At 41.4% G+C, this 13,143-nt stretch overlaps 1 protein-coding gene across 6 annotated transcripts in view; it reads left to right on the plus strand.

Moving 5' to 3' along the window:
- The window catches only part of LOC309348015 (catenin delta-2), a 226,711-nt gene that overhangs the window by 85,725 nt on the left and 127,843 nt on the right, over window positions 1-13,143 (plus strand). For all 6 annotated transcript variants that reach the window (XM_081873002.1, XM_081873005.1, XM_081873004.1 and 3 more), the window contains one exon: window positions 675-807. In XM_081873002.1, the coding sequence (XP_081729128.1) occupies window positions 675-807 (133 nt within the window). The remainder of the gene's footprint in view (window positions 1-674; window positions 808-13,143) is intronic.

Genomic DNA, 13,143 nt, shown 5'->3' on the forward strand with positions numbered 1-13,143 from the left:
GTAGATAATGTGAGAAAACAGTGAGCACATTTGTAACTTGGATGCGTTTCCAAACTTGATTCAACCCTGGGATACTTTCCTGTAAGAGCGCTGCATTGGTCCAATCTAATTTAAGATAAGGAGCATGAGGATTTTACATGCTTGTGGGCATAGTGCCAGTCTCAAGGCTCTGAACTAAGGAGAACTGGCATCCCACAGTTGAGCTCATGTTCTTCCTTGCAGTCCTGTGGAGCGTTTTAGGTAATGCCCGTCCTCTGATACTGCTTCTCTCCCAACTCCCAGCCGAGGTCTGGTACTTGGGATAGGCTCTGTTCATCGTCAGTGAGAAAGCATGGTTGTGCATAATGGCTGTGTTTCTGTATGTTTTTTTTTGTTTTCTTAATCTTTATCAGGGCTTCCTATAGTGCATTTCATTTCTATTATTTTAGAATAATAGAACTTTGAGAAAACTAATCTAGCCAAAGTTACCTTTCTCTAATCACAGTGGTTTTTAAATTTCTGGGTAGTCATGATACTGGTTACCGTCTACCTTCATTATGGCAGTGATACCAACAACAAAAAACCCAACACATTTCCTGAGCTTGGTGCATTAAAACTATGGGCATGAACAAGTATAGGTGCTGCTGTCGTCATTAGAGCAACTGCTAAATCCCTTCTCGTTTCTTTGTGCACAGAGAGTTTGGATGGAGAGACCCGGAACTTCCAGAAGTCATTCAGATGTTACAGCATCAGTTTCCCTCAGTACAATCCAATGCTGCTGCCTACCTACAGCACCTCTGCTTTGGAGACAATAAAATAAAAGCTGAGGTAAGAGAATTAGTTGTTTAAAACATGTGCGTATGTGTAACATATGTATGCTAAACCACTGTTGAAATTCTAAGCTGCCTTTTTCTTTATGGAGAACTCCAGGAGAACTTCCTATCTGTGCTGTGGCTTACTCCGTGCCAGTGTGGTGTAGTGGTTAAGAACGGTAGTCTTGTAATCTGGGGAACCGGGTTCGCGTCTCCGCTCCTCCACATGCAGCTGCTGGGTGACCTTGGGCCAGTCACACTTCTCTGAAGTCTCTCAGCCCCACTCACCTCACAGAGTGTTTGTTGTGGGGGAGGAAGGGAAAAGGAGAATGTTAACCGCTTTGAGACTCCTTCGGGCAGTGATAAAGCGGGATATCAAATCCAAACTACTACTACTACCTACTACTCTTCTTCTTCTTCTTCTTCTTCTTCTTCTTCTTCTTCTTCTTCTTCTTCTTCTTCTTCTTCTTTGTTGCCTTTTTGTGAGGCACACTTCATGAACCGAGGTTTTTAGGGGGGCTTTTTATTCTGTCATTGGGCTGTGTACCAAATTTCAGATTTCTCTCTGTTGTGGAAGTACCTTAAACTTTTTTGATATCACCTTACATAAAGCTTTTAGTTACAGGCAGGTAGAGGAAAAGGTAACCTCAGAACTATTGTTCATATAGCTATTTCCAGAGCATGGGGAGGCAGGTGAGCACTGTAATAATAATTTCTTGATCATATGTGTATTCCCTCTCATTACAGACATGGGTATTGTTATTAAAGTGTAATGTTTCCTTGATTGGTTGGACTACAGCAAGCCATGCCTCCTGGGAACGGTCACATTCACACAAAATTATTTGAATCAGTGATACTTTTTGTAGTATAGTTGCATTGAAAGTTATAGTTAGCCTGATGCCTTGCTCTCTCATATCTCTGTTGAAAGAAATTGGTGTTTTGTTTTGTTTTTTAAAAAAGGATCTGCACCAGAGTCAAATGTGTTACAACCTCATTTTCGCCAACATTCAATGTTTCTGCTTAGCATAGATGCTTCCTAAAAGATGCATCTTTGCCTTTAGCCTGGCTTCATTCATAATGATGGCTTGAGGACTTTCATCACTTGCTGACTCCATAGAAGTGCATTCTGCCCCTGACCATACTGATTGCAGTGTGCATCTCCTGTGACCATCAGAATTGTAGAAGGAACATGTCTCTGGACCTCCATTTGATCCCTGTAATTTAGGATGGTTGTGTGTGTTTAGGCACGGAGCCATTTGTCTATGTGGACCAAATGATGAAAAGACTAAAAGGATTGTATTTTTTTTAAAGTCTTCACATCATAGAGTTAGAATGGAATCCCTTGAACACTAGCAAGTATACAGATGGAAAGTTGTTAATTTGTCAACTAACTTCAAAAAGTCCCTTAGGATCCTAGCTTTTGATGAGCTGACCCATCCACTCTGCTTATTGGATTTTTTATATGTAAACAAGATTCTTCATAGCAATTAGAGTTGTGTCTGCATGGTCAGAAAATGTGGTTTTACTTGATCCTTCCTTTGGCTGCAGTGAACCAGTAATTGTGAAGCCATTTCTTGCATATATTGAGTAAAACACAACGTTGTGGAATGTGTTTTTTATGTGCTGATACAACATCTTTCTCACTAACCATAACCTGCAGTTGTACATGCTTTTCCGCCATTATGTATGAGCCCTTTGTCATTTTTTGAGACCTGTATTATGCTTCCGATGCACAATGCCCTGGTTTTGGGCCACTTTAGTCCCACTGGAAATCAATTTCAATGGCACTAAAATGACTTTAATCCTAGCATTCTAGTTGAACCCACATATGGGTTGCAGACTCTTTTTTTCGCCCCTCTGGACCTATACTTCCTAATTTTTAAAATGCTTTTCTCTACTCAGTTTCTTAGTGCAGTTTGCAGCAAATGACTATTCTGAAATCACAATTGGAGGGGAAAATAAGTAGAAAATCATTTTTTTTGTCTATAATCAGTAACGATGATTCAAGCTGTTACGTGCAACTATAACAAGCAGTAAGAGCTCTTTGCACTTCAGTACAATTTGTAAATTGCTGGTTTCTCTTTTAGGTTAAATTGTGTTCATAATCTTCCCCCGCCCTCCCCCCCCCACACACACAAGGAAAAGAGACTTGAAATACATTGCCCCTGTTTGGGTGACTTCTTGGCTGTCTGGTTAGATTCCTGGATCCCAATATATTAAAAGGACACTTGGCAGAGATGATGATTGTTTCCTGGGCAGGAGCCTCAAGCTGGTTCCTTAGGTGTCAAAAACCATTAACTTACTCACAAAACACCCATCATGTTTGCTTTTGTTGATTTCATCTGGAAGGATTTTAATTTTTCCTTTCCAGCTCTTACAATGAAGCATGAATAATTTAAGTGAACTAAATGATTACCATTAGGATCAACTGCATTAGGAAGATCCATGGTCTCCCCCCCCCTTTGCTATGTTTAAATATTGCCAGTACTTTTTTTAAATTGGCAAAAATGACACCGCTGACATTGGTTGCCATATGTCTGGATTTCCCTGCACATTTAGCCAATTTTCGCCCAGACACCTCTTGAGGCTGCAGTATTCCGGATATGTCCGCAACTCACATGGTGAGTTCTGGCACTTCTTTTCCTAGCAAAATAGCACTACACATCATTTCCCTAGTTTTGTATATTGTGTCTATTTGAACACACACACACAATTAAACTAATTGTCACTAGTCAATAATTAATTAAACTAGTCAATAACTAAGATCATGGCCACTGGTCCCCTCACCTCCTGGCATATAGAAGGGGAAGAAATGGAGGGAGTGAGAGATTTTACTTTCTTGGGCTCCATGATCACTGTAGATGGTGACAGCAGTCACGAAATTAAAAGACACCCGCTTCTTGTGAGAAGAGCAATGACAAACCTAGACAGCACCTTAAAAAGCAGAGACATCACCTTGCTGACAAAGGTCCGTATACCGTAGTTAAAGCTATGGTTTTCCCAGTAGTGATGTATGGAAGTGAGAGCTGGAACATAAAGAAGGCTGATCGCTGAAGAATTGATGCTTTTGAATTATGGTGCTGGCGGAGACTCTTGAGAGTCCCATGGACTGCAAGAAGATCAAACCTATCCATTCTGAAGGAAATCAGCCCTGTGTGCTCACTGGAAGGACAGATCCTGAAGCTGAGGCTCCAATACTTTGGCCACCTCATGAGAAGAGAAGACTCCCTGGAAAAGACCCTGATGTTGGGAAAGATGGAGGGCAGTGGAAGACTGGCATGCTCTGGTCCATGGGGTCACAAAGAGTCAAACACGACTAAACGACTAAACAGCAACAACAATAACTGATTTTCATATAACGTGGTAGCCCTGTATACAGTGTTTAGTGTTGAAAGGGAACGGATGAGAGATTTTTCAGCTGAAGGGCTGCAAGCGAACAGAATTGGTTTGGTGAAATGACAGGCTATTTGAGGAGGTTGTTAGCTGCCCAGGAAAAGTTGCTTCAACTAATAACAATTCTTGTCATGCCTCAAATCTTCCTTACTAGGAAGGAAAAGCAAGGAGAGATGGGGAGTGGTGGAAAGGGCACTATGTATTTTAGAAAACTTAATACATAACTCTTTTTTTCCACTCTTGTTAAAAACAAGGTCCATTCTTCTGAAGCAATTCCTTGTGGTTTTAAAGACACATAAGTCTTTTGTATGAGGTCACCCAACAAAAGAATTGAATTGTTCAGTCTTCACATGCCAATATCATTTTGCTCTGAAAGAAAACGGCAGCCTGTCATTGGTAGCAATGATACAGCAGGTCACATAAGGTTTTGGCTTCCTGTATGCTGGAAAATTAATTTCACCTTTGAAAGCCGCAATATCAGCAGTTTGGGTAAGGATGTGGAATAAGGGTCCAGTAGCCAGTGAACTCTTCATCCCATTTCTTTGGCTTCCTTACATCCTTTACAGACACCTCTCTAAGTGACAGTAGTGGTTTCATTCACTTCATGCTTTTTTGGTTGTCATGTCATGTTATTTCATTATAAACTACTTAATGTTTTAAAAATCTGTAAGCCATATACAATATAAATGCAAGCAATATCATTAAAATCAAGTGAATGCATGATGGAAACTGGAAACATTTCCCTCTAGCCATTTTCTGTTAAAAATATAGCCTCTGCTATTTTTACTCGAGTAGGTTGGCACAATTTGTGGCCCTCAAAGCCAAACATGGCCCACTAGCAATGAAGGGTCTGCAAGATAAATCTCAATCCCCATTTTTCATACTTGCATGCAGATAGGAAAAAGAAGTTTGCAATGAATTCTTCAGACCATCTATAGAGATTCATGTAAAACTAGGAAGGGATGTTGTGTTTAAAATGAGTCATTGTTTTAAAATGAGTTTGAGCTATATTTTGGAGATGGGTTGCAAGCAGTTTTGGATTTCCATGGAAAACCAGCAAACACATACCATCAAATTTGAGCGTAGATTTCTGGCAAATGTCTGGTTCCCAAGCTGTGTTGTGTATGAAAGAGAACAGTTGTTTCATAGGCCCATGATATATACAAAAGCCACCTTCCTTGAACATCTTTTTCTGGGAATACGGAGACTTTTCTTTAGTGGGTATATCTCATCAGAAGTGCAGGCCGCATATGTACCTTTAGGGCAAATACAAAGAACATTTTTCCCATTGAAGAATTTGGGGTACTTGTTATTTAAAGGTTGTTGCAAATTGTAATCCTGTAAAGGATAAACTATAGCGACCAGAATTCCTGGGGGGGGGGTGATTCAAATGTGCTTTAAAGGTACGCCCTGTATGATGTCCGTATTTGAGGAAGGGGAAGAGAATGCCTTTGCCTCCTTGTCAACCCAATGAGGGTCCCAATGAGGCCTTTCCTTCAAAGGAAGGGGCAGCATTAGAGCTTCCAGGGACCTTGTAGGAGCAGTCAAGTTTCCTTGCCCTGTCAGTTGCATGGCTATTGTCCATATCGCCATGGCAACAGATTTCCCCTCCTTCATCCATTTAACTTGACTAAGGAGTTTACGTGCGACACTTCTCCACCACTGCTTCTTAAATCTTGGAATAAGCAAGATCGAGTCTTCTGTAATAAAAATGAAATGATTTTAGCCCAATGTGTAAACAAAATGTGTATTCCTATAACTTGCCCACCCACAATAATCTATAAAAGTTGACGATCTTCAGATTTTCTTTGTTTATTTATGAATGAGACTATTCATTCCCCCGAATGCTCTGTTACGATTGCAACGTTAAACAATCTCATTACAAGATTTGCTGATTTTGCAGGGTTCTCATTCTCCAGATCATTTGTTTTATATTCCCCCAGAATGACTGTCCTAAAAAGTCAGCCCATGGAGCATGCTTATTTTTAATTATAATCATTATTATTTCTGTTGACCCCCCCCCCCATTTTCTTTTAATTGAAAAAATGTTTTAACTTCCAGGATTTTGCTGTCATCTTGGAGCCTCTTGAGGCTGACATATACCTTCTTTTTGCCATTGTTTTTATGAGATTCTTGTAGAGAAATTAGCTATGCTTGTTTTATGAAAACACACTATTTAAACTCTTAAGCCATATTTTTGTCTTAGACTTCTGTCTCTCTTGGACTTCAGTTGCACATCTTAGGAAGCAAAACTGTCGTGTACCAAGACTGCAGAAATATACAGGCCCCTGGATAGGAACAAATTTTGATCCCACCTTGAGATTATGAAGGAGCACTGTTTTTTGTAAAATAAATGAATAATTAAATAATCAGGTGCTACTACTTATATATCGATAAAACTTCATGGGTGCCAGCACAAAATGGCTGTCAAGGGCAGCGAAGAGAGAGATGAGAGAGGGGCCAATACTCTATACTGGTGAGTTCTATCACCAAATAAAGTCCTGGTGAGGAGAGCTTAGCCATGAGACAGGTTCAAACAACATGTTAAGCCAAACCTTAGCTCAGCTCAGCTCGGCGAATAACCGAAAGAGACTTTTCAGGAGCAAAGCTGTTGTGAATGACTCACTGGGACCTGAATATTCTCACAATCCATTAAGCCATAGTTTGGTTTACCGTGTCATATGAACCACACCATTCTCTCTCCCACCCCCTTTCCAATATAACATTTCCCAAAGTGGTTTTACAATCCAGATAACGATACCAACCTAGAGGGCTGCTTTTTGTGAAAATGTATGTGGAAGACTTAAAACTAGAGTTAAATAAATGATTATTTATCATTCTCTATTGATGTGCAGTTCCTGTTAGCTGTGCTTCGCAATGTTATCTGAGTTTGAAACTGTGCATTCTCCTCCACCCTACAGAAAGAGCAAATCACTTGTGATTTCTCCTTTTTACCTCGCCTGTACATCATGCCAAAACAGCTTTTACACCACCAGAACCAAAACTCCTTGTTTGTTCTGGTGAGGTTCTTCTCTCAGCTCTTTGCAAACCTAGCAACTGCCAGATCAGACACTGGTTATAATCAATAACAGTTTTGCCAGATTAGTTCTCTGTGTGTAGATAATTTGTTGTAGCTCTGTTCCAGAATTATATTAGCTGGTGTGATTTGAATTCTAAAGGTATGGATGAACCAATTTTTCAATTCATAGCGGTTAAAATAAATTAGATCTTGGAACTGACTTGAACAGAGTGGGGATTACAGTCGTACCTTGGATCTCGAACGCCCTGGAACTCAGACGTTTTGGCTCCCAAACGCCGCAAACCCAGAAGAGATTGTTCCGGTTTGCAAATGTTCTTTTGGAACCTGAATGTCTGACGGAGCTTCCGCGGCTTCTGATTGGCTGCAGGAGCTTCCTGCAGCCAATCAGAAGCTGCAATTTGGTTTTGGAAGTCAAACGGACTTCCGGAACGGATTCTATTCAACTTCCAAGGCACAACTATATATGAATTGCACAGGTATTATGGGAGATACCCAACAAAATCATTCTGCAAGTGCAAGGACTCTTGGCTGTGCAACAGAACCCCTCTGTTCTGGATTTCCCCCCAACCCAATGGAGCAAATGGGGGGCACAAAGAGAGGGAGGGGTGGTTCTGTTATGCAATCAGAAATCCTTACACAAAGGGGACTACTTCAATAATTGCATTAGATGTATACTTTATTAACAACTCCAGCCGCACTTTCCAATACATTCTCAAATTCAAAATAGCACTTGCAATTCCACTAGAATTATTCACTATATTTATAACATAGGAGAGCATTAATCTGCATCATTTGCCAATATTTTTCCAAGGAAAAGCCATTATTTGTGGACCTCAGCTTGAAACAAGGCACCTTGAGCATACCATTTAGCAACGCTTCCAAGAGCCTGGAGTGTAATTCCTCATTTATCTTAGTGAATTAGTTCATGCAGCACAATTATGTGACATTTGGTTCCTTAGATGATGATAAAGTGAATACTTCATTTCATGTGTGACCTTTACATTCTTCAACTTTGAGAACGAATAAATGTCATCATGTGCAGTGTAGTGTAGACAAAATCTAAACATTATATCTCTGAAGAGAATATATATTTCATTCTCCGTGCCATGTCAGTGATCAACATTTTATCAATTAAGTGTTTATAAAATCATTTGTCACTTGAGATTGTGATTTGTTTAAGTTATGAAGCATCCTTGTGGAATTAGGCAGTGATACTAAGGTTATAGATATACGAACAAATAAATCTATGTAAGTGAAATAGTAACAGATGAAAATGGGAGCTGAATATAAATACAAACAGGTGTATTCGATTAGAATTTATTTCCTTCATAGCTGAGTTGAATAAAGAGTAGTTAGGTATTCAGCCAGGTTTTAGAATGCTTATAGCTGGGGATACTCTATAGCAGTGCTTCCCAACCTTGGGCCTCCAGCTGGTTTTGGACTACAACTCACATCATCCCTAGCTAGCAAGACCAGTGGTCAGGGATGATGGGAATTGTAGTTCAAAAACAGCTGGAGGCCCAAGGTTGGGAAACACTGCTCTATAGCAAACTCGGCCCTCCAGATGTTTTGGGACTACAGCTCCCATCATCCCTGACCACTGGTCCTGTTAGCTAGGGATGATGGGAGTTGTAGTCCCAAGACATCTGGAGGGCCGAGTTTGCCTATGCCTGCTCTTCACTTTGGGCTTTAGAAATGGAAGGAACTGAGTTCTGCATCAGGGCTGCTGTCAGGAGTGTGCCAGCAATAAATCACATGGAGTAATTTATTGGAAGAAACAAGGTCTTCTCAGAAATGCCAGGCCTAATGAGCCCAGCAACTCTTCTTGGTAGGTCTTACCCCAACGAGACAGTTGTGGAGACTGAAGGTCCCTGTCTACTCACAACAACCTAAGTCTCCTCCTCTCCTGGGTCCTTCCCAAGTAATCTGAGACTACTGTGGCATGCCTGCCTTTGCTTTTCCCACTTCAGACCTCTTCTGATCCTAGGAGATCAGGGGGAGGGAGCTTTTCGCAGCAGGAGGAGGAGACATCCTGACTTCTTCACCAGTCTGACTCATCTCTGCCTCTTGGCCTCCCTTCTGTCCTGCTTCCGCTTCTGATTCTGGACTTGTCTCTGCCACAGACTTTCCCTGTGCACTAAAAGCTGTTACCTCTTCAGCATCAGACATGTCCTCCACCAAATTGTCTCCTTTTTCTCCTTTTGACCGCTCATTGTTGTAGCACCACCAATCCCAGGCTCAGCCTTCTTCTCTTGGGTTCCTCAGCTGGTGCCTCTCACCATTCCTTTCTGTCCAGCTAGTCCATGACAGCTTCCTTTTGTGGATTATGAAATTTATTTCTTGATTTGCCTATCCTGGGTAAGTCAGAGTATGGCCATGCAAACACACTGGTTCGTGCTCACTTTGCTACATCCTGGGCTTTTTGGGTCAGCATGGTATGGTAACTAAGCCAAGGTATGTCTTAGACTTAGTATGTTGTCTGAAACTAGGATCATGGTTAAGGTCTTCCCTCCTTAATCTGTAGCCAAAGTTTGCCCATAAAGTTTGTGGTTAAGGAGGAGAGGCTAGGTTTGGACAACATGCTAAGCCAGACCTTGCCTTCGCTGGCATCCTGAACTGACCTAAAAACCCTGGGAGAAGCAAGCCCTCCACAGGGCTAAGCCATGATTTGGATTAGTGTTGCATACAAGCAGCGACCAATTTGTATGGGGTTATATTTCAAGGCGGGACGCGGGTGGCGCTGTGGGTTAAACCACAGAGCCTAGGACTTGCTGATCAGAAGTTCGGCGGTTCAAATCCCCGTGACGCGGTGAGCTTCCGTTGCTCAGTCCCCGCTCCTGCCAACCTAGCAGTTCGAAAGCACGTCAAAGTGCAAATAGATAAATAGGTACCGCTCCGGCGGGAAGGTAAACGGTGTTTCCGTGCGCTGCTCTGGTTTGCCAGAAGTGGCTTAGTCATGCTGGCCACATGACCCGGAAGCTGTACGCCGGCTCCCTCGGCCAATAAAGCAAGATGAGCGCCACAACCCCAGAGTCAGCAACGACTGGACCTAATGGTCAGGGGTCCCTTTACCTTTACCTTACTATATTTCAAGGCACCACGTGCTTACGTGAAATCGTGGATAATTTAAACACCCATTGCAAAAGCCTGCAAATACTTTGTTTTGCCCCTTTTGGTGTTTCTTTTGTGACAATTTTGAGTCACATCTGGGTTTGGCATGAGGAGCATGTGTGTGGTCATGCACATATCAGACACCCCTAAAACAACTGCTGCCTGTACAAACAAGGCCAAATAGTCCCTCTCCCCACATCCCTTCCACAGAGATGTTAAGACTGTCCTACTTGACCCAGCTTTTGGTCACTAGACATAACTTATATGTAGCATCAGTTATAACTCATGCTCCTGAATATGCAAATTTCCTAGGCTACACATTAAAGAACAAAGAGCTCATCATATTTTTCTGGACAGGTTCAGCATGCAAAGTACAATTGTTTTTAAACTTCACTGAAATATTGTATATAAAGCAGTAGCTGGATTCATTTAAATTAGGTGCATTAATTGTTTTCAGTGTTAGTGTAGTTACCTAATCTAATGCCTTCTTAATTACAGTTTTGCAAATCTGTTTTTAAATGGGATCTGGGTTTCAAATCCCAATTTAGATTTCCTAAACAAATTAGACATTTTGAACTAATGCAGTAATTTGCATACCATTCCCCTCTTATTTTGAGCTTAAATTGATCCAGCACTTTTTGTAACCTGCAACAAATTACTATACTAATGAAGCTAAATGAAGTCATGATGTTGCAGATAAATGGGTTTCCAATAAATCTCACCTACATTTTCTCCTCAAAGAGATCACATTGTGTGCCGTTCCTCTCCCTTTCCTATCTATGCTTCTCTAGATCTAGAATTGGGGTATGTTTTCCTTAAATTCTAGGGGCCAGACTAGTATTATTATTTTTAATGCTTTCTCTTAAAATACAGAATTTACCACTTCTTCTTGTTGTTGTTCCTCTTGGCTTAGTCATGTATCTAAGCCAGGAGGTTGGCAAAGTAAGCTTTGATAGGAACACAACTACATATTAGATCTAGCCCCATGATTATAATGCTACCCATCTCCTGGATTTTCACCCCTCATGCAAGGTACTGCTTCAGAAAGAGAGCTGGAGGCCGGGGTGATATCTGACTTGATCAGACATTTGTACTCTGAACCCCTCCGAGCTACTTTCTCATGTGTTGAAGAAAACGTGTGGATTCTTCTCTCAGCAAGCAAACAGGTTTGGGCTGGGGCATTTGGGCAAGGAGTCCACCAAGCCAGCTGCGGCTGCTTTTCATGAAAAACCAAAGAGAAGGGGGCCACCAGGTGGCGCGTTGGAAGATGGCCAACAGTAACATCTCTCTGACCCATACGAGGTAATTAAGGGGCTGCTATGGGAAGTATGCAGCCTTCCCTACCCCCCAGGATGTGGGGGGATCCTATCTTGTCAGCGGTGTTCACAATGCACCCCCTGATCCGAGAGATGGGGGTGCTGAACACTTGGCATGAGCCCTCGGTGAAGTCAGCTCTTCCTGACGCCGATTCCAATTAGCGCGTGCTGGTTGCTTCAGCTCGGAATTATAATTGGAAACATACGATTGGAAAGGAAGCTGAAGCACATACATCAAGTAAAGCTCGACGATAAGGCTGCTGATTAATGGATCTCTGTGACTGGGAGTGACGGATGGATAAGTAAATCTTCTGATGAATCACCACTAGGAGACTGTATGTTTGGAACGAAGGGGGGGTGGAGGAAAAAACCCTTTTTTTCTTTACACGATGTGATATTAATAACCCTTCGCCCCAGAAAGAAATAAGATTGTCGCGTTTTTATTAATCATAAGCAGGATTTTAAGAACTGTGTGGGGAAGGATTACAACAGGAGAGAAGACTGGTGAACGGTGAGAAAGAGGAAAATTTTTATGACGCAGTTAAAAAATGGCGTCTCGCCAAGACAGGCTTGCCGGAGAAAGAAGGACAGGGGGGAGGAGAATCAGGATCGTTCGAAAGAGAAGGAGTGCTGGAATGTAAGTTTGACCTGACAGAGCCCCCTGATTTGTCTGATTTATTTGGCCAGCCTGAGAAAAAATAAAGGACACACCGAAGGTTAACTTTGTTTATGGAAGCGTTGAACAGAGGCTGTCCCTGAACGAGATAGTTTGTGAATAGTACAAAACCCACACAGAGACACTAGTTTTCAGTCTGCTTGTGAGAATCATCGGAGATCGCAAAGAAAGGAATATATGATAACAAGATGAGAAAGAAAGTAATAAAGGACTATCCGGATTGAACTGGATAGAACTGTCTAATTAAAGCAGTAAAATATGTGATGCCTGGAGTTATCCGGAATTTTGGACTCATGCGGAGCTTGATGTATGGGTACCCTCAAAAAAAAATTTTAAAATTTGGCTGTATAATTTGGAACTAATGTGATTTGAATAATGTGATGTGATTGGCCTGTTAATAAAAATTAATTAAAAAAAAAAAAAACAAAGAGAAAACATTGCAGAACAGAACACACGTAGTGTTTCATGGGAAGAAAAACATACAATTAGACTACAGCTGTGCATTTGGTATCAGAGTGGCCGATGGATTATCCTAACACATTTATGTGGTTTTCTTTTTAAAAGTAGGCATGGAAGCCTAAAAAATGTTCTGAAATAAAAAGAGTTTTGAGGGCAGAAAAGCTCTTTCCCCTTTAGAATGTCCTATTTGACCCAGACGGTAGCAGAGTTTTACCGATTGGTAGCCGCCCAGAGTGGATGGTGAAACCCAGCCAGATGGGCGGGGTATAAATAATAAATTACTATTATTATATTATTATTATTTTACCAATATTAGGGATATTCCAGAATCTCCCATCTGTCCTTCCCTTGAAAGAA

Source organism: Podarcis erhardii (genome assembly GCF_964252035.2).
Source record: "Podarcis erhardii genome assembly, chromosome: 8".
Classification (NCBI taxonomy): Eukaryota; Metazoa; Chordata; class Lepidosauria; order Squamata; family Lacertidae; genus Podarcis; species Podarcis erhardii.